At 37.7% G+C, this 27,229-nt stretch overlaps 4 protein-coding genes and 1 non-coding gene across 11 annotated transcripts; 3 read left to right on the top strand and 2 right to left on the bottom strand.

The window, feature by feature from the left end:
* Positions 1–176: 176 nt before the first annotated feature.
* Positions 177–8,302, bottom strand: LOC103981806 (large ribosomal subunit protein bL35c). 3 transcript variants are annotated; one of them, XM_009398559.3, is made up of 4 exons: positions 8,006–8,302; positions 7,810–7,926; positions 6,425–6,516; positions 177–416 (listed from the first exon to the last, which is right to left on the bottom strand). In XM_009398559.3, the coding sequence occupies exons 1-3, from the start codon at positions 8,273–8,275 to the stop codon at positions 6,439–6,441; spliced, it is 465 nt and encodes a 154-aa protein (XP_009396834.1). In that variant the 5' UTR covers positions 8,276–8,302; the 3' UTR covers positions 177–416; positions 6,425–6,438. The 3 variants fall into 3 exon arrangements, with proteins under 3 accessions (XP_009396834.1, XP_064973599.1, XP_009396826.1); XM_065117527.1 differs by lacking the exon at positions 177–416 and adding an exon at positions 5,864–6,053; XM_009398551.3 differs by lacking the exon at positions 177–416 and having other exon boundaries at positions 6,267–6,516.
* A 418-nt stretch (positions 8,303–8,720) lies between these two features.
* On the top strand, positions 8,721–11,082 carry LOC135617401 (tubby-like protein 4). The gene is made up of 9 exons (XM_065117525.1): positions 8,721–9,098; positions 9,170–9,281; positions 9,534–9,710; positions 9,847–9,902; positions 9,995–10,097; positions 10,191–10,280; positions 10,364–10,459; positions 10,595–10,662; positions 10,742–11,082. Exons 1-9 carry the CDS (start codon positions 8,737–8,739, stop codon positions 10,815–10,817), a joined length of 1,140 nt encoding a protein of 379 aa, XP_064973597.1. The 5' UTR covers positions 8,721–8,736; the 3' UTR covers positions 10,818–11,082.
* A 124-nt stretch (positions 11,083–11,206) lies between these two features.
* Positions 11,207–17,161, bottom strand: LOC135582802 (uncharacterized). Of its 4 annotated transcripts, none has more exons than XM_065117524.1 (15): positions 17,068–17,161; positions 15,860–16,141; positions 15,522–15,610; positions 15,338–15,438; positions 15,078–15,200; positions 13,783–13,852; positions 13,552–13,638; positions 13,407–13,472; positions 13,229–13,321; positions 13,071–13,127; positions 12,854–12,982; positions 12,674–12,764; positions 12,455–12,543; positions 11,705–11,898; positions 11,207–11,597 (listed from the first exon to the last, which is right to left on the bottom strand). In XM_065117524.1, the coding sequence occupies exons 2-15, from the start codon at positions 16,086–16,088 to the stop codon at positions 11,492–11,494; spliced, it is 1,524 nt and encodes a 507-aa protein (XP_064973596.1). In that variant the 5' UTR covers positions 16,089–16,141; positions 17,068–17,161; the 3' UTR covers positions 11,207–11,491. The 4 variants fall into 4 exon arrangements, with proteins under 4 accessions (XP_064973596.1, XP_064973593.1, XP_064973594.1 ...); XM_065117521.1 differs by having other exon boundaries at positions 17,001–17,148; XM_065117522.1 differs by having other exon boundaries at positions 16,667–17,135.
* A 2,103-nt stretch (positions 17,162–19,264) lies between these two features.
* On the top strand, positions 19,265–19,337 carry TRNAE-CUC (transfer RNA glutamic acid (anticodon CUC)). The gene has a single exon. It is a non-coding gene; the product is annotated as a tRNA-Glu (tRNA).
* Positions 19,338–20,783: 1,446 nt separating this feature from the next.
* On the top strand, positions 20,784–25,078 carry LOC135617399 (E3 ubiquitin-protein ligase GW2-like). Of its 2 annotated transcripts, none has more exons than XM_065117519.1 (8): positions 20,784–21,404; positions 21,523–21,574; positions 21,670–21,749; positions 22,991–23,056; positions 23,190–23,265; positions 23,398–23,488; positions 24,344–24,416; positions 24,570–25,078. In XM_065117519.1, exons 1-8 carry the CDS (start codon positions 21,198–21,200, stop codon positions 24,897–24,899), a joined length of 975 nt encoding a protein of 324 aa, XP_064973591.1. In that variant the 5' UTR covers positions 20,784–21,197; the 3' UTR covers positions 24,900–25,078. The 2 variants fall into 2 exon arrangements, with proteins under 2 accessions (XP_064973591.1, XP_064973592.1); XM_065117520.1 differs by having other exon boundaries at positions 20,790–21,404; positions 21,670–21,715; positions 22,975–23,056; positions 24,570–25,076.
* Positions 25,079–27,229: the final 2,151 nt, after the last annotated feature.

The following is a 27,229-nucleotide window of genomic DNA, read 5'->3' as shown; positions in this document are numbered from 1 at the left end:
CAAAACCATTTTTTTCGATCTCTGCTTCCATAAGAATCTCCTAATTTAGGGACATCATGTAGATATAGATCATATTATTGAAAACTTTTGCTTGCTTCCAGATAAAAATCACAAGTGCCAATCGATCGCTGTTACGAGTATTGGACTCCATGGTTTAGTTGCAGCTATTCGGCATATGCACAAAAAGCTTTTGTCCATTGCTACACAAGATCATACATCTCAATTGCCACAAACTATTTTATCCCAATCTTTTGATGAAAACTCATCACCAACAAATTATTTTTTTTCTACACTTGTACACGACTGAATAAGCTGTTTTGAGCAAATCATCATCTAAGGTCACCATTATCTTGATCAGGGGAACGACATGAAGGATTTAGGGCATGCAATGTAAATCTTCTCAAACTCGCTGTCACCTGAAAAGGAGATTGACAATTTTTATAACTTACAGAAATATAAAACTGTTTATAATCACATGTGAAAAACAAAAGTGAGGACATGATATGCATAAGATGGTGCAGAAAATGTACCATTTATTTCACCAATCTTAAACTCAAATCAAAACTCTAGATTTCAGACAAGCAATGTCTAATAGAAACATGATTACCTGACAAACAAGAAATAAAACTCATATAACAAATAAGCCTCAACATTGAAATTAATTTTCCATGATATATGCGGCTGCATATATGGATGTATATGGTCACACCGTATAAAGAATGTGGCATATGTGGTGAAATCGTATATGAATTATATCCAACCATATACATAGACCACATAAGCATGATAATGCGGTGCATATCATGTTTCCTCATAATTAATTCCAATTGTGTTATTACTACTATCCTTGTATAATATTTAAATTACCACTAGAAATTGCTCAGAAGTATAAATGTAATCCCATACTCTTGATTTGAATACAGCATGTATTAAACCTACTACCAATTAAAACTTAATTCTAATTTCTCAACTATTATTAAATCAAATATTGTGTTAGAGTTTCTTAATGTGGATCATACGCATCACTTACAACATATTTTCATGTTTTTATCACATTTTGTAAATTTATATATAGTTAAAAAGTAAGACCTAATTGCTGAAATTTCATTCGCGTCAATAATGCTTAACAAGATATAACTTGTGCATGTTACAGGTTGTATGAAGCTGATGAAACAACATGAAGTAAATGCATAAACTCAAAGATTCATTGATTGAGAAAAGACTTGTACGAGTCAATGATCTAGGTTAGCATTCATAGTTAGAACTCTCCTGACTCACGAATGCTATATATAAACAGCACTGAAATTGCATTTGTGCATACAGCATATGGCAACACCCAACCTGTTCTATTGATCAAAGCCACAACAGCATCATTGTCAACTTGCACATGAACAAATAAAAAGAAAGATTTAGGTGGCACTACTACTCATGCTCTAAAATTACGAAATAGTGTTAATAGAATCAGTAGTTTTGGGTGGTTAGATTACCCTTTTTCTGCTAATGTCTTTAAAATTTAGCTGCCACCTAAGATTAATCATTGATTATTGCTAAATTGATCAATCAAGGTTTGTAACTTCTGCCTTATATCTGTAGTCGTTTCAGTTGGATCTGTTCCTGGTACAAATTAACTCGTATGCCGAGAAAATCACACCATGTGTGAAGCTCCCATCAAATATCCATTACACAGAGCTATCAGACAAGTCACACCATATTATCAGACAATGTCCTACACTCAAAGACATGCGACAATAAGCTATTACGGACTACAAGTTCACGTGCTAGCACATGATAGTACATGTAAGCCAGTTGTGTACCCTAGGAATGTAAGTCTTGTTTGGGTTAGGTGCGGACCACAAGTCTAGGCTCTCCATGTCTTGGTCAGACCCACATGCCATGTGTCAAACTTATTTAGGATGGTGCACCTATGATAATGTGATATGAACAATAAGTTACTCGTTCACATATGGATGGTGTCATCAAATGGTTAAGTGCTTTCGGTCTATGATTCAAGTTGGCCACCTGTTCTACATGCAGTATGAAGTGAAGGCTATACTAGGTTATGTAATATCTGACTTGCATGTTATTATGTGAAACCAGGTAGTGTCACTCATATACACTTGTGTTTAGAACATGTGATCGTACGCCAAGGTCTTCCATTCTGTGGTATACCACTCAATATGGGCTGTATGTACCGATACAATTGCATTATAACAAAAGCCAATCGTGTCCAATTGTACCCATAACCCATATTATATATGGCAACCATCACAAAGTTGTTATGTGCTCTAGACTGGATTGTTGCTCATGCTTGCACGATGACATAAACTCATAGTCGAGCCTCACATGACCCAACATATAAGCACAAACTTGACTCCAAATATAAGACAACACAAGCATAAGCCTGCTTACAAGTTTAGGTATATGAGCAAGACATTGTATTATCATTGAGCACGATCACATGTTCCACTTACATAGGTATTGTTTGACTAAACACAAGGGTATATGGGTGACACTACCCAACATCGCACAACAACATCCAAGTCAGACATTACATAACCTAAGATAGCCTGCACTTCACACTGCATGTAGAACAAGCGATCAACTTGGCTCATCAACCCAAGCACTTAACCATTTAACAACACCATCCATATGTAGACAAGTAACTTATTGCTGATATCATGTCATTGTAGTGCATCATCCTAAATAGGTTTGACATTTGACATGTGGGTCTGACCAGACATGGAGAGCCTAGACTTGTGGTTCACACCTAAAACAAAACTTACATGCCTAAGGCACACGACTAGCTTACACGAACAATTATGTGCTAACATGTGAGCTTGTAGTCCATAATAGCTAGTTATCATACATCTTTGAGTGTAGGGTGTTGTCTGATAGTAGAGTGTGACTTGTTGGAAGTATCAACCCACTACATGATCCACAATGCATATTCTGGTACACGGCCCGATTGTGTGACCTAAACTATACCAGCGAGTCACCTCGCTAGCTCGGCTCATGATTTGCTTTGCACAAATATTCGACTAGTGAAAAGAATAAGCAAAAAGAAGTCTTAAAAGGATTATGTCATTCTTTTGAACATATCATGCTTGAGTGATACTTATACTATTGACCTACAATCCTATTGATGCATTTATGTTGTCTCGCATATGCACATACATGTTTGAATTTTGATACATGGTAAATGATCGATTTGCAACATCTTTATTGATGCATTTGTGGAATCTTGTAAATGCACATGCATACTTGAAGCATGATTGACGGGCAAACAAATAATCTACTTAGGTTGGTATGTATATGAGATCTCCATGTAGTTGTACCCCCACATGATAGGAGATTCAGACCAAATCATGTAGCGAGTAGCACCCACTAGATTGAAACCCCTATATCATCCTCTAAGTACGATCTACTGCCTTGTTATTATGTCTCTGATTGATTGAGCCAAGATGATATAATGACATGTTATGAAATGATATATAATTCTGATATGAGATGTGGATATGTATGGGCCTTGCTGATAGCAGGAAAGTCAGTATATTGGTAGGGTGACTTCGTTCGAGATCTAGTAGGTTGTCAGATGTGACAGTTAAATGATTTCTCCATCAGCTATTGAGAGGAACGTTTCTCCACTTTGACGAGTGAGGGACATTACTTCATTCATTGTTGGGAGTATGAAATGGGTTCTATCCACCTACTGTTACGAGACAAAGAACTCATCCAGTTGGAGAAACACTTCTTTATCCGTTGATGGGAGTGTACCATCGAGTTCGACTATACCTTGATATTGATGATATGTATGGATAATTGGCTTTTATGTATGTCATGTTGCATTGATGTTGATGATGATATGCGTGCATAATTAAAATTTTGATATTATTATTGCACTAGTACATAAGGAAATCATAGGACATTTTATGGTATTCCTCCATCTGTTATTGGGAGAAGGGCGACTCCCTTCCTTCATCTATTAAAAAACATATATATACTATTAAAATTGTCTTAACAAAGCAAAATAGTCCTTAACTGCATTGCATTGATCAATAACATCTCTAGCACGTCACAAGCAATTGCTTCTCAGATGTGCAAGAAGGGCCAATGATTGATAGTTCTGCTTCTATTTCTTTATCCTGCCCTTATTTTTGCGCTAATCTTGATCCTCTAACAAGAGGAAAAAGCATATCGCCATCAATATCTTCCAAGAACAAAAGATGGGGCTTAAACACGGATTTAACACCTAAATAATCTCAGGAAAGAAGAAAAGAAAGACGAGGAACGAACCGTGCTGACTGGAAAATAAGCCCAGTGGACTTGTAGGAAATCAGAGGCGGTGGTAGTAGGCCGCTGGCCGCCAGTGGTGGTGGCGGTGGCAAAAAGAGCGCGTCCCCGGCCGACGTCTAGGTTTGGGGCTGGGAACGATCGTACGGAGAGACTATTGAGCTCGCGATGGTAAGTCTTGGGGTCGCTTTCTTCCCGCCGTTGGCTTAAGATAAAGGGATTTATAATGCATGACGGAACTTGATGGTATACACAGTAGCGGATCGAAAAGACAGGGATCCGACGCGTGGTAAGGTCTGGGGCTTCTTTCTCCCGCCGTCAGATTAAGATCAAGGAATTTACGACGCATGATGAACTTGATCGTACACCGTAGCGGATCGAAACAACAACAGGGATCGGCCGCAAGTGAGAGACGACAGCTAGCGGATCGGGTATCCACCCGGCCAAGACTCGGATCACTGAGTCACGGGCCCAACCAGAGACTTAACTCAACTAATAATACACAGAATTAACATGCAATCCAACAAAGAAGAAAGCATCTGATTGATTTATGTGTTTCTTTTAGTGCGATATTCTTAAAAAAATATTTACATTTTTAATTTTTTTATTAAAAATATTTTTTTATTTTTTTTTCAAATAATACTTTTAAATTAAAAAAATATAAAATTTAATTATTATAGTATTTTTATTTGATTTGTTTCCAATGTTTCCTAATAAATTTTATAGTGCTTTATTCATTAAAAAAATTATAAAGGACATCATAACAAGCCTCTTTAATTATCATTGCTTATAAAATATTACAATACTTATTTTTAGACATATAGTTAGTTTGGTTGAAGTTACGAATCAGTTTAAATTATTTATAATATTTTTAAGTATATTTTAAGTACTTTTTTAATAGTCAAATCATTGTAATAGATAATAATAATAATAATAATAATAATAATAGACCAAAACACTGTTACAAATAGATCAAAAAATTATAATATATCAAAAAAACTTTTAAAAGGCAGTTTGTATATTTTAAAATTAAAATTATTATTAAAAAATAAAAGGTCCCGATCAACAAATACTAAAAAAAATATTTTCTAAAAAAATCATCCTTTCTTTAATGCCTCCCAACTTACAAATTATCGATCTAATAAAAGAAATGACAAATATATATATATATATATATATATATATATATATATAATACCTTGATAAATTTCCACCATGAAGTTGACCAAGTAGCATTTATTTTATAAAGAATGTCTACTTATCTAATATTTATTTATTTATTTTTCTCTGTTTCAAAAATAAAAACTTATTAGCTCTATAAGCCAAGAAGAGCATATGTGTACATCCATACATACATACATTCATACAAAATTCTTGATGAAACTTCAAATATTCATTACTAATCATGTTTAACAAATATGAAAGAGTAAATTTAAAAGAGAGTTAAAATGTAAAATACTGAAAACACCCTTGGAATTCTAAGGGAGTTTCCAGAAGATATTAAAATTATCAACTAACAAAGATTAACTACAAAAACACATGTAAGATTTTGGATCTTGCATGAACATATATGTAAAATTTAAATTAAAAGAAGTATATTATTAAATTCTAGAAGTATTCATAGACATACAATTTTGCAAAACAATTATAGTAGCCCAAATACTTTAGTGGACATTGTTACTTCACACTTTCTCCATACTTAGCTATGGCTTTCCTTTCATTTCATTGGCACATAACTCGAAACTTAAATCTCAAATACCAGCCTGCATTACATTAACAGAAGTACTTATCACTCCAGTGCAAATTTTTGGACAGCTGACCCAGCAAGCTATAATTAGATGGTGATGAACCAAACCACCTCTCTACAATTTTTTTAGCAGCAGATCCTCTTAAAATTATAATCCCCTATCACAGGAGACCCAAGATAAAAACAATCAAATTCCAAAGGAAGATTAGTTTCACCAAACTGGTCGATCTCAAGAATGCACAAGTTTTCACGAAGAGAACAGAGTGAATGACATGTTTACAGTTATCGAACTTGCAAAACATGAGTAAATCAGGGCAAAGGCAGCATAAATTATCAAATCAATAGTAGCACAGGGTGTAAAAAGATCAAGAAAAAAGGTCCACCAACATGAATAGAGCCTCTCAGGTTGCGTTTCGATTCACTTTGAGGTACGGTAGTGCACCAATGACATTGTCGTAGTCACTCTTGTTTACTGGATGCTGCAAACAAAATTGAGCGTGTATCATAATCATATATTACTCTCCATATACTATGATTCCTTGTGGCTATCCAACAAGAACACCCACATAGTTATATCCTCTTTATCAGAAAGATTTAAGTCAAGATTCTGTATGATCATGATTAGAAGGATATCATCTCTAAACAATGGACAATGACAACAGGAAACCCGTTTTTTCCTTCACAAAGAAAAAGGGAAAACAAAAAGGTTCTTGTTGTCATTATCTTACTACTCATGGTCATACATAATTAATTAACTTGACCAATCAGTTACCAATAGAAAACTTTGCAGGTAATTATAACCAGAGTTCTTGGAATCAAACTAACAAACTAAATGTTTTCACCATGGTAGAAAACAAAGATATGTGATTGTCCCAAATGCAAAAAACTTGAGCAATCAGTAAATCCAAAGCAACATGCTAGATACCAAAATGCCAAGCATTGATAATCCATTTCTCAAGGCATGACTATGGGATTTATAAAACACATCAAAAATAATGAGAAACATTTCAGTAAGCTTCATGGTCCATATTTCATAGGCTCACGAAACATCATCAAGGTTTAATGTCATGTGACCAACATGAAGCTCATGAAGCTCCACTAATGAGCTGGATATTAGCATATCTAGATGACTGTTCAATTCACAGAAGAAAACGTTCTTTACTTGTATACTCTACATTGTATTCTGGAATTTAGGTTACAACAATTTGCTTAAGAGAAATTTAATTCATCCGAGCAACCTCACTATACGCATCATTTTAAGAGGGAAAAAAACATATTGTTGGTTTATTCTCAGTTAGTCAGAGCACATAAAATGGCATGTAAGAAAGCAAAAACTTCAAGTTTAAGTTGATTTTGAGGCCTATGTAACAGGATCTCCAACTCACAAATAATTCTAGAGAATGAAAGTTGTCAATTATCGGATATTAGCAGAAGCAAATCCATGCTCTAAAGTTCATAATTATGATATCTTCTATTGACAAATCATGACAACATTCTCCTGCATGGAATTCATGTTGCCACATAGTATATGAAATTCACCCAATCTTATGCCCTGCATACATATATTTGTACGTCAGGAAGGGGGAAAGAAGAGTCCTTTAAATGTAAGTAAGCATATGTTAAAAGTTTCTTCATAGGCAGCAATCTGCAAAATCACCCACCTTTCTTATGCAAGGGAAAAAGGCCACAAGGATTAACTTGGGTCAAAACAAATTGCTTCCAATTCTTATAAGCAAGCACTATCAGTACCCAAATTACAATCTGAAACATACCATCTTGGACAGCCGGAGCTTCCTCTTGGTGTTCTTCTTCGCCAGCAAGTGCTGCTTCCCCGCCCGCCTCCTCACAATCTTCCCCCGCCCCGTTACCCGGAACCGCTTCGCGGAGGCCTTTTCCAGCCAAGAAAAGGGAACAACCACTTACCCTCAGATGTCATCAAGGAGGCTACAGAAGCAGTAAAGAAGGTACCTTGTGGGTCTTCATCTTGTATCCTTTGGCAGCAAAGACCACGAGACTCGAAGATCTCCGACAGAGGGAAGAAGAAGAAGAAGAAGAGGGGATCGGAGAGTGAGTTCTCCGGAGCAGCAGAGGAGACCCGTATAGGGTTGCGGAGGAGGTGAGCTTGTTCTTGAGAGAGACTGCAAGTGGAGAGGGGGAGAAACGGACGGCATTAGAGCAGCGAAGTGGCGGTAGCGCGAGGGGAGAGAGCTTGACGACGAAAAGAGACGATGAGGCCATTGTTTGTTCCGTTTCATCGGCTCAGGTTCGTCGTCCTCTTATCAGGTCGAACGCACGGGGTTTCCTGCTCTCGTGGATAAGAGTTGGCATTGGCCCGCCCGGGACCGGTCCATTCAGCCAAGCCCAAACCGGATAATAGAATCAGATGGGCCGGGTCAAACGGAGCCTTTGAGGACTAGGCATGGCAAATCGGCCCAAAATTTTCAGGTCAGGCCGGATTCGTCCGGTCTGATTCAAAACCAAGTCACCTTCCCGCCCTCCCACCGCCGATGCAATCATTAAATAACTCCAAACCAAGTGTACGATGCACTTCCCAAGGTTTTACTAACCGTTAACCCCTCCCCTCTTTCTTACCCAGACTTCATTCAAATTTGAACCCACAGCTGACCCCACCACGGCCACACCCATAAAACCCGTCGAAGAAGCCCCAAACCCACTTGGCTCTCTCTCTCTCTCTAGCGATGACTGCTGTTCCAAAGAAGCCTCATCCACTGCCCTCCTCCCACCACCGCAACTCCGCCTCGCCCCACCAATCCCGCTGCCAAGATCCCCTCCTCGACCCCGACAAGGAGAACCTCGTCCCCGTCGTCAGCCTAAATGCCTGCAAGGGAAAGAAGCTGGACGTCAAGCCCGCGCTGAGGCCATCCTCCCTGCAGCTCTGCATGAAGCTGAACGAGCCGCCCCAACCATCGTCGTCGTCGTCGTCGTCGCTCCTCGGGCCGCCCAAGCCGTGGGAACCGCTATCCTCCTCGTCGGACGTGTGGGATCAGTTCTCCGACTCCGAATCCGCGCCAGCCTCGTCTTGGTCCACTCTTCCCAACAGGTGAGCGTTACAGAGACCTACGCGGGGATGGTTGAGCTAAGCTGCAATAATCGTGCTGTGTGTGTGTGCAGGTCCTTGTTGTATAGGCCTCTGCCTCTGGATGTTGGGAGATGCACTTGCATCATATTCAAGGAGAGAACACAAGGCAGGAGTGGGATGTCTTTCTACACACTTTACACCAATGTGAGCTTTCCACTTACAATCTCAGTTGGGAAGATGTTTGTGGCATTCTAATGATCCATCCCCGCATGACATATTGTTAAAGCTTTCTTCGATGCATACCAACACAGAAATTCTAAGAACTAGTTGTAAGAAACTTGGGATTTTGCAAGAATTCAATCTTCTCTGACAAGATTTCTTCTACTTGAATAATCTCAAAAACTCTACAAAATGCTTAGTTCTTCTGAGAGTTATCATCTCGATTGGATATTGCAGGAGGGTCAGGGACGACAAGATCGGAAACTGGCTGTTGCATGGCACAGAAGGCGAAATGGCAGGTCTGAGTTCATCGTTGCTCAGAATCCAAACGGAATATTCTGCAACTCAGATGAGAGCTTCTTGGGCAGTATAACGGCGAACCTCATGGGATCAAAATATCAAATATGGGATCAGGTTGTTGGCATCTCTGCATTCATGTTGAAGTTTGATAGAGAGAGAGAGAGAGAGAGAGAGAGGAGCTCATGGTTCAATTTGACAGTAAGCAGGGACTTGACATCATGCATAATAATTCTCCCTTCTTTTGCTGCAGGGGAACAGATTTGATCCTAGAAAGAAGCATTCCAGGCGTCTTCTCGGGCTTGTAGTGTGAGGAAACTTGGTCTACGGTTTATTCTATGAATTCAGGATGCGTCCCATCATCTTTTTCAGGAGTGATCTAAATGCATTCGTTATGACAGGTACCTTCCTACAGTAACTACAATCACAGGGAAGTATAGAAGCTTGAGGACATGGATTCCCAAGTATCAATCCATGCAGCTAAAGAATTCGAACACCACCCAGGTGAATTCCACGATCATCCTTGTAAAGACCACCTGAGATTAAAGAGTTGGAGTGTGCATCTAATGTTTGGCTTTGAACTTCGAGCCATGGCAGATCCAACACATAAATGGACTTCCAAAAGACTGGGGGGAGAATTCGAACAGAGCCAATCGGCTTGTCTCGAGAGTGCCGTATTATAATACCGTAAGCATTCCCAAATTGAATCTGCATGAGAGTTCTTTCACTTGATTGATGATGCTAATATGCATTGGTTTGGTGCTGGTTAGTTTACAAAAAGACATGAACTGGACTTCAGAGAAAGAGCTGGAAGAACAGGGCCAATAATTCAAAGTTCGGTCAAGAACTTTCAGCTGACAATGGAGGTATATCTTTTTTGCTCGGACTGCATCAATCACATTAAAGCATGGCTTGGTTCTAGGCAAATTTTGCGTTGGTACACAAGATTTCCCCATTTATTTGCTTTGAAGATTAATAGCTGTTCGTACATTGTTGAACAGGAGAAAGGAAAGCAGACTATTTTGCAGCTTGGGAAGATTGGGAAATCAAAATATGTAATGGATTATAGGCAAGTAGTAATAATACCTTTGTTTAAAGCATTCATTTTGTAGAATGCGCATCTAAAACACCTTCTCTCTCTTGTGCAGATATCCTTTGACTGGTTACCAAGCATTTTGCATTTGTTTGACATCCATTGATTCCAAGCTTTGTTGCTCAGTTTAGATGTTCAACCTCTGAACAAAGAGAAATATGAATCCTTGTAGCGTAACATCAATGGCAACCATCATTAAGGCTTTCATTATCAAAGAAGAGGAACAAATCACTTGGCATGTCATCCAGGAACATCTATGAACATGGATCTGAAGGAAGATCTCTGACAAACAAATGAAGGATGGAGGCCAAAATCCATTGTAATGTTTCATTACCTGCTTCACTATCAGAGTTATGTAGACTTTTCTTATGCAATGAGATGTTTTCAGCGCCCCAAAATGCGTGCGATTATTTTGCAACAGATAATGCGAGTTCTTGACACTCAATTCAAGAACTTTTAGCTGCTTGTAAGCAAAGCTCTCACCATCGGCTACCAAAATACAAGTGAGCCATAAGTGCCATACACCAAAATCCGTCACCAATATTTAATATTAACTCGTTCTGAGCTTGCACAGATAAGAAAATAATACAGGATATTTATCAACATTCGGTATCATACCCAAAAAAATACAAATAAGATTAGATAGGCCATTATGATTCATCATAAGCAAGATTATTCGGGGCTTCCTCATCTACAGGGTAAGCAGGCTTCTCTGCCTTATATCTGAAGCCTCTGATGACATTATTGATGATATCAATTGCTCCTTAATGGACTATATAGAGAATAATGTCAAAAGAAAAGGTAATCATGCTTCTACAAAAACACCATTAAGATGTGCTTCTCCAGAGGCCTTCTCCTGCAATCTGGCTTCATGCTGTTCCAAGTACTCCCTGCTGTTCATCTCGGTTAATCTGAAAATATAACAATATCATTAGTAGCTCACACCACTATTGGTTTTTCATATATCAAATGCAAGAATAGAAGACCTCCTTTCTTGTTACGACTGCTGGAGTCATACCTACTAATTGTGCGGTCTTTAGCGAATCCTAGCTCGTTGTCGACACAAAGATCAACATCATCTTTCTTCTGCGACCGCGATGATGTTCTTGGTGATATCTTTTGAGCATCGGCAACTGTCACAATACTTTCAAAGAGTTCGACTGGGGATGCCTCGGCTGTGCATAGCAGCCTACCCTTGTTTTCATACATCACCTGTTGAAAAGTGACTCGTATAATGACAACCAAAATACAGAAGTAATGTTTTGTACAACAAACTATGGCTCGTTTATAACAAAATTCAACCCTTCTAAGTAGAATTTTGCTAAAATGAAATAGAAATGTGACAGAAGTTGTATTGTCAGGTCAAAGAACACTATGAAATTGGTGCAGATTCAGAACCTAATATACATTATGCTCATTTAAATGAAAGAAACTGGAATGCAGAGGACTTTGAATTTTTTGGACGTCAACGAGACTTGTCAATCAGATTATTTCAATAAGTTCATAAAAAGGCAAGATATCAGTCAGACAAAAAAATTTGAATTTGACATCAGCGTAACATAGATAATATTATTTTCTCCAAAAACAAATCATATAAATGTCTGTTATTTTATCTAGACAATGATCGCATGAAAACTTCCTTTAGTAAAAGATATAAATAGAAATTCTCTAATAATTTATCCAACAAAAGTGCATAGTTTTCATTCAAGACATGGAAAAGATTTTCTGTAACATGGAAATCATAAAGCTCGTTACAAATCATACTCACATCAACCAATGTGACAAAGCGATATGCTGCAGTCCTGTTGTGGATCCCAAATCTTGGCACCCCATCCAGGGCAAGCGTATGAAAATTTTCTGCATGGCAATGGGGCAAAATTCGAAATTAAATTATAGAACACCACAATAACATGAAAGCCAATGATACAGCCTATGAAGAAATTTAATTTCTCACCACAAAGAAAAAAGGGGAACATAGATAACTTACTAAATAGTCCAAAGTAGTCTGCTGCCCCCAAAGGTCTATCACAAAGTTCTTCAAATGGAAAATATGCACATCCATTAGCACCAAAAGGAACCTGGAGAAACAAAAAAAAAAACAAAGATGCCAGACCATGAGCCACTGAAAGTGCTAACTATTTTAGAATGTCAGGTTGCGAAAAAGGACCTGCAATTTTCTTCCCATAACAACTTCTACAACTTGCGGTCCAGGTTTATCATGTCCTATCAAATGCTGAAACTTCTGTTTTAAAAATCCAGTGTGCCCCTTTCCAATAAAATAGAAACCTTTCTCAGCCTGCATCAAAGTAATTAAGTTTAAATTTTGAGTTGTGTACAAACACAAACTTCAGATTTGTATTGCTGAAGAAATGCACTATACTTACCGAACCTATTTTCCGGTAGTCAGTTGATGAGCCAATTGCATGAACTACACACCTTTCCTGCAACAAACATTTCCATTCAACCCAACAGCAGAGTCCTTGTATGCTTAAACTAGTTGCAAACCAAATGGAAATTTGAACAAATATATCCATTCCATTGCCTTCAAGGTCTCAATAAATGGTAAAAATAGGTCCCTCTGCAATCCACCTTCATACAGCTGATCTGGAGCACGATTTGAAGTTGAGACAAGGACCTACAGAATGCATACAGTAAATGACTTGGATTAATGCATTTTCAACTTATACTTATAGTAAATCTGAAAGGATCAGAGAACACACAATGCCTTCACTGAATAAATGCCGAAAAAGACGATTCAATATCAGAGCATCAGCCACATCAGTTACCTGTTAATGACATATTCAATGATTATTCATAAAACAACACTGTACAGAGAAAATTATTGTTTAGTAAGCATAAACATACCATAAATTCATCAAGACATAAAAGAATGGATTCATCTGATATCTCTCCTGCGACGACTTCAAGTGGATCTGATACTCCTTTGTGCATCTAGATGAATGTTATGCCAGGCAGAGAATATAAAAATGCATTAAGCAGAGGAGGAGAAAAACCAGTTTAAAAGATCATCTGACTAGGTGTTGTGAAAATCTCAGGATAAAAAAAAATTGCAGGTATGCAAAGAACCAGCTGTACCTGCAGGCGGCTATGCACATTCAACATAAAATCATGGAAATGAATTCTTTTTTTCCTCCAATTAGATGGCCTGCACAAGAACAAAGGAGTATTAGAAAGAGCTCTCGTAGAGTATGATAAACATGCTAGTCATAGTTACAATGATTCAATTGTATGCCGATAAAATTTACATTGCAGAAAAACAATTACTTGCAAAGAAAAAAGTCTGATCGTAAATCTATATCAAATCAATAAAAAAGTGAAAAATTGCAGTTATACTTTTGGCTGTCTTCAATTTAGAACCTTTAACGTCTATCCTGAACTAGATATCAGGTGGTCCAGTCAAGTACTACTTGCATTGAAGCAAACATGAAATTATCAAGAATTGAGAATTTTTTGAGAAAAGTGGGATGCATTTTGCTACCTCATTAAGATTGACAATGGAAATACCGAATGCTTGCTGTCAAGCATCTACGTAGAATGTTACAGTTCAAGTCTATATGCTTCCGATTTATGTTAAACTTCATCATACTTGGGCATCCATTTGCAGGTATACTATTATAGCAAATATCTGATTAACTTGTCACTAGCCTTAGGCTCGACTTTGAAATAATTTAGCAAAAGCCAGACCACTTATCACATAAAAGCAGACTGATTGGCATTAAATATTATTAACATTTTGAATGACAATTTGCCTCTCTTAAAGTATTTTGTCATATGCCAAGCTGGATCTCACCCAAGGGTTTTCAATAACAATACAACTAAATTTAGCTTGGCCGGTTCAGGACTGGACAGTCCTGGACATGTAGAACAGCAAAGTTACAAAAAATGATAAAAGGGGTTGGTACCATTTTGCATATATTTGATATAAACGACATGGACTGGTGTGTATCAAGTGCAAACTTCCTATTTAGTTCCTCACTTTTGCCATCTAAATGAGATTTTAAGGCGTTGCTCCAGAAAAAGATCAAGAGAACAGAAAATAACAAAGTGAGAGAACAGTCTTATATGGCTCTTTAAAACAGTAATCAGAATTTCTTTTCCATAAATTTTTCATGATCAGTCAGTAGCAATAATTAGTTACAATGCCAAACTCAGGATTTGCATTTTTTTAATTCTGAATGAGACCACCTGCCAGTGAAGAGAAGCCAATAAAGAATTTGAAAGGACATCTATATTGTGAACTTAATCATGACTAGAGCTATGCTTTAACAATCATAGGGCACCTAGACATGGTAAATCTCCCCAATTACACAGACATGTCAAGGAACTAGTATCCACAAAATGCATCAGAATGGAATTCACAGAGTGCTCACAGTTGATCAAAAAACAAGTCCATAAGCATTGTTTTTCCAGTGCCTACTCCTCCATACAGGTATAGACCTTTGACTGGTGAATATGAAGATTGTGGAATGAGACGGGACCATAGCCACCTACTCCTGCAAAAACCCTGAAGGCCAGTAAATAAACCACAGGAGACCAATAAAGAAGGAAAACTCAATGTACAACAGAAAAAAAATAATGCACCAACAAATATTAACAAGATGTCAAATTTAAGTAACAACACATGAATTACCTCTGAGATTTCTTGGATGCAGTATATCTATCCAATTGGCAACTCTCTTCAAGCTCAGCAAGCTCCCGATAGAGCCTTTGCAGTTCTTGAATGGTATCTACCTAAGACAAATGTCAGACAACAATTAGAGCATCCAAAAATTCCAATTAGCCAACGCTCCTTTGATTGAAATTAGTGACTGCACCTGAAAGTCATCTCCATCAGCAAGTTCTCCTGATGCAATTCTCCTTTCATACTCCGACAAAGGGCCAGCTCCTCCAGCATTGTTAGACACTGGGATTAGCATAGTCAATGACATGTCAAAGCAGAGAACATAATTTTGCATCGGTGGAGAAATCTCCTAATTGTCCATGTTTATTTGCATTACATACGCAAAATCAGCTGAAAAGGCAGTACCCAGAAATTTACACTTTGCACGACAGTAGTATAAATAGAACACAGGATGGAAGATTTGCATTTAAATTCTCTACCACAAGGGAGGAAACAAAGATAACAAGGTGATGATGGTAACAAAAAGATAACCTTCAGAGTCATTTGCTGCAGGAGTAGATAGAGATCTCGATAGCACCGTACTCTGGTTCAAATATCTACCAATTTCTCTGCCGTGAAAGGCGCTCCGCGAACAATCAGCAACTGAATTACCCAGATTCAAGACTTTCCCATCTTTCCCTAACCCAGTGTGCGAAAGCGCTCCCCGATGAACCCCAGATGGAGCTCGAACTTGTCGAAGAGCTCGAGCAAATGACCTCATCCTTGTCGACTGAGAACGTACGGTAGTCTAACTTCAGTTGGCAGCTATCGTACCTATATAGGCAACACAAAAGCTATCAGAATCAATAAAGATAAAACCTTCATGGCATCACGTAATTCAAATGCCAACTTGCAAAAAAAGTTCCCCTTTTTGTTGTAAAAGCGAATATAAAACGAGGAATTTTACAGTACAAAGCTACATGGAAGAGAGAACATCTTGTACGGCTCTCAAAGCAACAGCCTAAAAATTAGTGCTGGAGAAACTTCCTACATGCCGAAGCGGAACACTCGCTACACAATTGCAAAAGGTAGTACAACCAATTCATGAACCTCTCGATGGTGCACCGAATCCGTTATATTCAAATCCAAGAGAAAGATGAAACTGTAGAACTTTTATCATCATCATGAACAGAATCCAGATCCGATCGACAGAAGATTCCAAGCCGGGCCGAGCAAATTCCGACCTTTGCATCTCGATATAAAACATGCAATCTCAAAATAATTTCCAATTTGTTTTAACGCGATTTGAAAACGAAAGGTATAAGAAAACAAACAAAGGGAAAAGGTAGGTTAATGTACCACAAAAAAACTATCTTTTTGGCCTTTTTTACACCCAGGGGGCAAAATGAATCCTCCCGATTTAGAAGAATTTTTTTCTGAATATAGCCAAAGGTAGAAACCAACGAAATCAACACTTTAAAGAAGAAAACACCATCAAAATTTATCCAAAAAAGACATCTTAATAACGGAAGCATATTCCGCAAGCCACCGGAATCAGAAAAACTCCAAAGTCAACCAATCTCCTCCAGTCAGATCCTCAACGAAAGAGAATCGTCAACAGAACTCTACAACGGCATCAATGGATTTCTCCGGCGACGTCTTCGAGGATGTCGAGAAGCCACCAAGCCCTAACCTTGGTTCTACAGGGAAAACGGGTCGGAAGACCGAAATTCTACTGTCTCATGAAGAAAAGGCGATGCCTGTAGCAAGGTGATGGTCCGCCGTAGGGTCGGTTCCGCGTCCTAATCTCTTTGGCCTCCAAGAATCCGTCTCCGGGAAGGAATCGGAGAGAGAGAGAGAGAGAGGCGTTAATTTAGTATGGGAAAAGGACCGGAATAGGACACGCACCCGCCTCGTTGGCAGCGGGGCCCGCCACGTGCTGCCGTCATGCTCCGGAAACGTGCACGGGAAACACGAACCCAATTGCCTAGCCCAGAGAAACGATGGGGCCCGCAAGAGGGTCGAAGGAAGAGGGATGCTGTCTGATCCAGTCAGGAACAGGACACCAGGGCGCAGGTGACGTCGCGTCTGGGTGCGGGAAGAATCGGTCGGTCCGCACGCTGGGATTCCGTGTTCCCGATCCTGTGAAATGCCATTCGCGGGCGCCGAGGCGGGGACACGCGCTGCGCGGCAGAGATCGTACGGTTGGAATGCGATGAGAGACGGCGCAGTTGTGTCGCGTCCACGGATGAGGGATCCGCTGTTCCGCGTCAGAAACGATCCGCGGTAACTCGCACGCGTGTCGTATCTTCCAATTAGACGAGTTTGGGGGAGATCGGACCCCGAACATGTGACGACCGCGGATCGTCCATCGACCGGATTGGGATGATTGACTAAAATAAAACACGTTTTCCGTAAGGAAGTGAAATAAAAGACAACTAATTATTCTTCATACCTTTCTTTTCTTTTGCTCTATTCAAAATTCAAATGATGGTGGCATGTTTGAAAGTTTCCTTTTGTAAGGTTGATTCAGATCTAATCTGACCTATTTCTCGGATCGATTTCAAGTTAAATTTTTTATTGAATCATTTGAATCATTCAAGAACTATGTCAAGGTACCCCCGATAATATCTCTTTAATATTTAGGTTAATATATTAGTCGAACAAATCAAATATATATGTCCGATAAATTTTATAATATATCTATGAGTCTTCTTATATAGTGAATTATTATCTTCTTGTGATCATTTGACGTTAACTTCGATCGTAATTATCAATAACTCGCAAGGTGAGATAAGAGAACATGGAACTTGAAACATAATAAACATGTCACATGAGATTCAATATACTACTCCATGAGGCCTAAGATTTGATCACGTGATATTGATGTAATAAAATATTATATCATCCATGTGACTTGAGTACAGTGAGATCAAATCATCAATCATGTGGCATTGACAAGTTAAGTGCTATATAGTAAATGTGTCGATCGCATAGTCATGATATGTCGACAAAGCATTATCGATTGTCCAGTATTAACATGTGGATCTTATCGTTTCTCCCATGACACATTTTGTATGAGTCATTTTGATTTCTTAAGAAAATAAATTTGTTTCCTATAATTATATATAAAAGGTCGATGTAACTATCTAAATAGAAAAAAAAATGTGAACATGATTTCGATAACTATCCATCCTAATTCCAATTCTAAAATAATTGAACCTAACTAAAGTGGATCAGATAGTCACGAGAACCTAAAAATACCCAACCTGTTGCAATTTCTACGCGTAAAATATGCAAGCTACAATAAATAATCTACAAAAGCAACGATGTGGCACGAATCACGAGACGAGCCTTGGTGCGTCCATCGACACCACGCTGTAGTGGACAACGACGTCGAGGGAGTTCGACGGTCGCTATTGACTCACCACAAGTAGTCGATCGTATCACCGTCAGGATAAGATCGACGGCCACCAAGTGACGGTCACATCACCGACCGTGACGAGTCACCGATGTCCGCATGCTGTTCCATAGTCGAGGGTGGCCCGCACCGTACGCGGAGGTGATGGTTTGATTGGCGACCACCGGGTGGGTTTAATCCAACGCACATCATGTGTCGTGGAAAGTAGGGAATCTCGACGCCGTCATGTCGCGTCGTGCTTTGTTTAAAGCCGATCCACTGCGGTGACGGGTTACGCCAACGTCGGAAAATTCAGAATAATCCGATCCGATGTCACTTTCCACGTTGGAGACCGTAGAGATATTAACTCTACTCCTTACATGTTGGATGTATATACCTTTTTAATTCGCTGATGCCAAACACATGTCATGTGACATTTGTTTTATATTCAATGCTTTTATTTTACTACTACCAACGTAAGTGGAAACATTAGGTAGTGGCCTACCTTAATTATATATATTACTATAATTAAAATAAATATTGTATTAGAACAGCCCTCCGTTGTAGTCTAGTTGGTTAGGATACTCGGCTCTCACCCGAGAGACCCGGGTTCGAGTCCCGGCAACGGAAGATTATGTTTTTTAATTTTCAGAAATATATATTTTTTTAATTCAGTTTATTTTAGCACCATTTCTTTAATATAATTCATATTTTGCAGATTTTTGAATGTAAGTTAAAATTTATTTTTGGATTAATTATTTATTTCCTCTTGGATTATGTTTTTTAATTTTCAGAAATATATATTTTTAATTCAGTTTCTTTTAGCACCATTTATTTAATATAATTTATATTTTGCAGATTTTTGAATGTAAGCTAAAATTTATTTTTTGATTAATTATTTATTTCCTCTTGGATTATGTTTTTTAATTTTCAGAAATATATATTTTTTTAATTCAGTTTATTTTAGCACCATTTCTTTAATATAATTTATATTTTGCAGATTTTTGAATGTAAGTTAAAATTTATTTTTGGATTAATTATTTATTTCCTCTTGCATTAGTGAACACAATCTGACATTACCTTTGTTCTTAATTAAGAAATTAGCTGACATTATTTTTCACAAGGAAAATTTTGGCTGGTAAAAGGGTTTTCTTTTACTTTTATTTTCCTTGAAAATAAGCTGATTTTTTAAATATATTTTGGAATTATTAATAATGAGCTGGCAGTACCATTTTGTCTTTTTTTTTTTTGAAGGAGATGTAATCAAAGAAGTTGTATGTCTCATTCTACCAAATTAAATCAAATGAGCAATCAATCCTATCAAATTATTCTTTCTCTCACAAATATGAGCATTAAATCACAAAGCATTTCTTATTATATCAATTTATCCAATAATGTTAATTTTTAATTTCCATCTTGTTTTATATTAGTGAGACAAGGCTGGCACTGCTTTTTGTGTTTCAGCTTTCAACAGAGCAGATCTCATTGGGCCATTTCATTCTTCAGCCTCAGGTTGAGCATCATCTTGTAACACCATGCTATATAACTTTAGGCCTGCCAATACCTTGTGTTCCTACCAAGCAAAGCTCATTGCCATCATATTAATTTTTTGGAAGAATACTTCTTGATCAAGCATAAGAAGTAACCTTACAATCTTGCAGTGCTGTAGGAACCAAAACATGCTTTAGGGAATAATCACATCTGATACAAACCCATCAAAGATGATGCATTGAACATTTTACATTCCTCTAAATTCTATATTTTCACCAGTGCATTCCAAAATAGCTTACATTTGCATGAATGCATCTCCCTACATTTTCATATTATGAAACACTGTAATTTGATTAAAATAAAATATTTCAAAGAAGCCTATTTTCTGGTTCAAATTAAAAAAATAAAATTTTTAAACTTTTTTTTTAATGATGATTTTTTATATTTAGTATTTGGTGTTTTTATTTTTCTGTAATACCCATAAATATTTTTTCTAATAAAATAATTTTTATTCGAACCCGTATATGTTTTACTGGTCTAACTCGACATATCGATTTATGAAATATCAAATGTATCGGAGAAAAAAAAAATTTAAAAGAAAAAAATCATCTATGAAATCACTTACTTTTAAAAGATATATACATAATAAATAAATAAATAAATTGAAATCTGCAGCTAAGTCATAAAACAAACAACAGTTCCTAAAATAATTTGCCAAGTGATTCTTTCCCTCCATAATAATCTAGCAATGTTGATGGACTCCTAACCCAATGGCATTTCTGTGATTCCACGGAACATAGGCAACATTCATGCTCTCTTCTACTTCACTCGATCACTGCGGCTACTACTCCCATTACTTTGCTTGCGACGTCCGTTTCTTGCCATACCCTGCTTGATTTAAAAGTTTCCTCCTTCCCACTCCCTCCTACTGCTACTCCTCCTCTCCCCTTGCGCCATCCCAAGCCCTAGTCCCTTGATGAGAGGGAGAGGCGGGCGGGGATGGGGAACCGGATCAGCGGCTCCCGTCGGAGGCCGGTGGAGGAGCGCCTCACCCGGCCGCAGCGCATCCTTCGGCAACCCACCGATCTGGACTACAAGAAGCTCCGCAAGCTCATTCTCGCCCGCAAGCTCGCCCCCTGCTTCGACGCCCTCGACGAGCTCCCTCACCACCCCCGCGATCTCGAGGAGTGCCCCATTTGCTTCTTCGTAATCCCCTCTCTCTTGCCCTCCCATCAAAATCGCGTCTTTTTTGTTCCAACTCTCTCTGTTTTATGTTCGCCATGGCTTCTGATGAGCAAGCTCGTTCCTTTTTGCCTTTGGACAGTACTATCCCAGCCTGAATCGATCCCGGTGTTGCTCGAAAGGCATTTGCACTGGTGGGGAATCTGCTTAATCTTGTTTCGTTAGGCGTATATTGCTTCTTATTATTATTTGCCAACATCATTTAACACTTCCTTTATAAAAATTGCAGAGTGTTTTCTGCAGATGAAGCCTTCCGATGCGAGTCGTCCCGTTCAGTATCCTACACTGTCTTCATCGTCTTGTGCTGTGGTTCTACTTCTGCCTGCATTACTTTCTTCAATTCGTATCTTTTTGCGTGTTTGATCGTTGCATTTACCTTCATGAATCGTTGCTGTTGATGAATCTTGATTTGGATGCCCGAATTGCATATCTCTTTCCTTGGTTGTGATAGTGAATGCATGTGAAATGAATTAGTGTCATTTATAGTCATTTTTGTCTGAAAAGATAAAAGGCGACCAATATTCAGGTTTTCATGTCTTTTCCAATTGAGCTGCTGTGGTGTTGCTGCCGTCAGAGAACAAAAAGTTGACCAAACCAACATGTGTGTGTGTGTGTGTGTAACTGTGTATATATATACACACACACACACACCCTTTGATTACTCTCATCACCATGTTTCTGGAGTCATGATGCCTCTCTTGTAGAAACGTATATTACATTGTTCTCTGTTGGAATTTGCAAAGACATGACTGCCAAATTACTTCATATATTTTCTTTTGGTTTTGTTAGAAATCCATAGAAATAGCGCTGCTTATTTACGAGTTCATGAACCATCTGCTAAAGTTTTAGGAGGATTATTCTATCATTCTACATAATTGGGTTTTACCTTCTTCCATGCTGGCTTGTAATCAGAGAAAGTCTTCCATCAAAAGTTTCATTTGTATCCTTGTATTCTTGTGTTAATTGAAATGTAGGAGATTAGCACAATAAACAATTTTGTCATGGGGAGTTTTTTTCGCACTTATGACAACTTGTTCAATTCAAATCCATCTACAGATATTCACTCAAAATTTACTATGCTCGTACTTTGATTTTTGGAAACAGAATCCATTGTCATTGGATGAGATTTGCTGCATTAGATTAAAGTGATGGCTGACATGATTCCTCCAAGACAACTGACGCCAAGATAAAATTTACTAGTATTGGACAAGAAGCAAGGATGTAAAGCAAGCATGTTACGAAACCTCAGACCTTTGAACTGGCATTCAACTTGTAAAGAGGACACATCATGATGAAAGAATGGTTTAAAACTTAACAAACTGGTTGGTGTCGGCAGGGCTCATTTGGTACTTAATATAGTAGGGTGACATCTCTCTAATGGCTTCTTTCTTTATGTGACCTGTTTTTTTAAAAAAATTGTTCTCTAAGATGGCTAAAATGGATATCATTGGGTATGACTTGTTTGTAAATTGTAAAGTTTTCATTTTCCTATTTCAAAACTTGTCGCCTCGTTTGAAGTACTTATTGATAAAAGATGCCCATTCTGCAAGACTTCCTGGTATGCAGTTGAGTATCGTGGTGCTAGAACTGAGGAAGAGAAGGACCTAGAACGAGCTGTATGTATCTTACTTCTGATTGAATTTTGAGTTCATGTGCTTCATATATAAATATCTTATCCAATCCAGAAAAGAATAGATGATATGTTCTCACTGTCCTTTAAATTCTGGCAACTTTTCTGTTCGCTTATAGGAAGAGCAAAAGGTCACTGAAGCAAAACTTAGGATGCAACATGAATATGAAATTGTTGGGCAAGTTATACCATCAGGTGAACCTCCACTTCTCTTCAAATTCTAATATCCCTTTACAAAGTTTGAGGTGAAAAATCTGTGCCAATTTAGTTCTGTTTCTAAGTTATTACTTTTGCCGTTGCGATATAGTATATCTGTGCCTATTGCAGGCGCGCAGAATATTAGGGAAATGTCTGAACGAGGGGCCTCTCTGATGCAAGGAAATGACCTGGATGGTCCTTTCCAGACTTGCAATAACAGGTCATTTGGTACTTCCCCTCATATATTGTGCTATGTCTTTCCCCTATTATTCTGAATTTTTGTAATGCCCTTATTGTTGAGATTCATTGTCACTAATTTTCTCAGTGATTCTTGCCACTGTGAAAAATTGTCATGGCCTTGGGTGCATCACTAAGCGGAATTCATAAGTTCTAAACAAAACTGTGTGAATTATGCATTCTCTATAATTCAAATTAATTTGCTTTTATTTGCAGGACTCATACTGGAAAATAAACTGAAAAAGGAATAAATATGATTTTGAATTTTCGTATTTAAATATTTTCTGGACCAGAAAATTACATAATTTACCCTGTAAAATCACTTTATCTGTTGAAATTGTGAAAGTGTGCAGAGTTATCTATCCGGTATATATTCTTGTCATCACTATTCTTTTGAACTCCATTATCAGATCTTATGAAAATATCATTTCTTGTAACCTTTTGTTATATTGCTGCACTGCAAAATTTACCAGCAACAGCCTTTGCTAATGTCCCTCTAGATATGCTCGTCGTGTAATTGAAATGATGGTTCGTTTGATCTTCATAGTTCGCTGAGTGCATGTTGTTGATTTATATTTTGCAACACTATTTCTACAATGGCAAAAGTGCTATGTAAGTTGATACCCTGTCTTATTATCTGTAATCAGGATGTTCATGCCTCTTATAAACAAATAATTAGTCCTCCATTGATTAAACGTCATAAACAGGCAATGTTATTTGGGGTTTGCAGGATTACACGGTCAGGATGAAGGCATTTATTTTTCAAAAAGTCCGTGCTTTATTCCTAGTGTGTTGGTGTTTCTAGAAAGGGTTAATGATTGTGAAGTTTTTTATGCAGGAATGAAAATCTAAGTGTAAACCTTGAAGAAGTCATGGTCATGGAAGCTATATGGGACTCTCTTCACGTGATTGTGAGTTTGCTGTTCTTCTATGATTCTCTGACCATCCCAATCTCTTTGTTGCCTCTTTTTTTGTTTATCATACTGGTTTGCCGCAAGCAGAGACCGCAGATTGTAACATTTTCCTTAGATATTTGAAGTTTAGCTTTCATCACTTCTTTACAGGATTCCAGATTACAGAAAAGTGCTGCAAATCAAATTTCTGGATCTAGCAATATGGTTGGATTCGGAAATGCAGAACATGAAATTGTTGATGCAACTTGTTTACAATCATCTGGCGAAGTATCTTCAACAGATACAATGCCTGTGGAAGCTGCAGTTGGTATTTCAAGATTACCTGATCAAAATCTCTTGCAGGCACAGCATCCTGAGCCAGATTGTGAAAGTCAGGCCAAGTTGAAGCCACATGGAAGTTCAGCTGAAGAATCAAATATAAGGGTATCACTGGTTGAATGTTTGGCTACATCTTTCGATTCAGACGAAGAGCATACTTGATACCTGTAATCGTGTCTCTAGTTGTTTAAGCAATTGGATTTACACATCAATTTACCATGAGGAGCCTTTTTCTTGGATGATAGTACAAGTATTCATAACAGATCTTTTTCTTGGCACTCTTGTCTCTCGTAGATATATAATTATACCAAACTAAACTTCACAGATATGTCCTGTATTCTAAAGCTCGATATATACTTTTTTTCTTTCAGAATTATTAGTTATCTAAATTTTCATGTCTGCCCATATCATGGTGAATAGTCATAGTCATAGATATATGAGCAAAGTATGATGCCATAAACATGGGCATAAAGCATGAGTTTCAGCATGAGGTACCCACCAGAATTGAATGTTGTATCATAGTTAATATAAAAGATTGATCGACTGTAGCTTTGCAGCTTCATGTAGAATTGTGGTGTTTTGATCCTAGGAGTTCAAGATTTCCTTTCTTAAGTCTGGGTTGACATTCTTCAATGTTTGAGCAACTGTACTGCTCTTGTTGTTTGTAGAGTAAAACTGTTGGAGTAGCAGCGATATGGACTTCCTTGAGCTTACACTTGGAGAAGCCACAAATTGTCAGAGCTGTTATTCTTAGAAATGGCATTTGGTACATGAAGTTTTCAGGGCCATTGGTAGTGACACATTACCTACCCCAACATGTAGATCTCTGCATGGTCTATTATATATAACATATCAATTTGAGGGACCCATCTGTGTATTTGATGAGTCCCTAGTCATAGATTTGGACCATCTTTTATCTATGTTCTCTGTTCTCCTCTAATCCAAACTTAGAACCCCCCATGCAAGTAAAATACCTTCACTCAGCACCTGTAAGCTGTAGCTTGAATCAACATTCACCATATTTCTATGATCATATGCATTGGTTGCAAGGTTTCACAAACTAAGATTTTGCTCCTCTAATTAGATACTTTAATATTGACTTTGTGCCAAGAATTATTTTTGTGGCAAAAACCTGTGTGTGTACTGGAAGAGGAGTTACTGTGGAGTTTTGTTCCAAGCTGAGATTTTTTTTCTTTAAAGTGGTAAAGATGAACAGTTCCAAGTTTTAACCAGCTATCCATCCTCAATGTGTCTATGTTTTGATTAGTGAGTTTGATACATCATCATCAAATTATCAATTTATGTATGTTTTAAACCATAACATTTAATCACTGCCATACTGTAACACAATCCTCAAGAAACTTTGATGATAACTCCTCTGTTTTTATGAAAGATTTTGATAACTTGTTTAGAGTGAAATGGTCTCTGTCCCTGTTGTATTAAATTGTTGTTCTGGACAATATTTTCATCACAAGACCAACTTGCTTGTGTTAGTGCTTAGGAAGGCAACTGGAAACATTGCATGGGCACTGATGTGGAAATTTTTGGCCTTGTCTTGCTATAGGATTTCAGCTGTTATGTAAAATGTGCAAATAAGTTAGATCCTTATGAAGATATGTCCTCATGCCATGTCTGTTTATTGGCACAATTCCAATGAAGTTTGGAAATTTTCTTTTTCTGAGCCTCATTAATTTTGGCCAACAAGGCAATAAAATTTTCCTTTTCCAGTAGGATATGCAAGAAAAAGTTGATGAAAGTTATTATTTATATGGTTTGAAATTGTTGGATTTAGCAACAGGAAAGCTATCCAAGTAAATGCATGTATGGATGTAATTGGAGATATATATGCACATATATCTTTGATGATCAAATGTTGTGAGATAAAAAGAAAATTTTGTGGATGTGATGTTGAGCTGTTTGGCCTGATGATCCTAATTAAGCTATCAGTCATCATCACATGATAGCTACATTCAGAGGTTTTGGATGGTTAAAAGCTCTGCATTTAATTTCTTTTAGTACAAATTACTCCAACCTTTATTTGATCGAAAGCTGTTTCTTAGTGTTAAAAGATGCAATTTTTTTTTCCTACCAAATCACAAAATAATCGACAATAGATCGATCAAATCGTGTAAATAATCGAGAGTAATCCCTCAAACTTAGAGGCTAATTCCTTTAATGTTTGGCCCACAACATTAAACTGGATCATAACTCCATAATAATCCATCAAACTACAGTACAACAATTGATGATCATCACCTAATGGAATGTCCTAAGACGAACATCCATGACGTTAGCTTCTTACTTAAAAAGCTAAACCATGTCCAAGTGATCTCAGTTCACTAACGGTGATACAGACTGCTGAATCGTAAATCTCAGAGGTTGATGGATATTATACATACAAACATGAACACGACACTATGCAGAGACTTCTTCTCTTGATCTCAAAAAGAAACAAAAAAGCATGAAAGCATTACTGTTTCTGAAAGCTTTCC

The sequence above is a fragment of the Musa acuminata genome, chromosome BXJ2-7 (genome assembly GCF_036884655.1).
Source record: "Musa acuminata AAA Group cultivar baxijiao chromosome BXJ2-7, Cavendish_Baxijiao_AAA, whole genome shotgun sequence".
NCBI classification, from domain to species: domain Eukaryota; kingdom Viridiplantae; phylum Streptophyta; class Magnoliopsida; order Zingiberales; family Musaceae; genus Musa; species Musa acuminata.
Note: the sequence above shows the minus strand (reverse complement) of the source record. Positions and strands in the feature narration are given on the sequence as shown.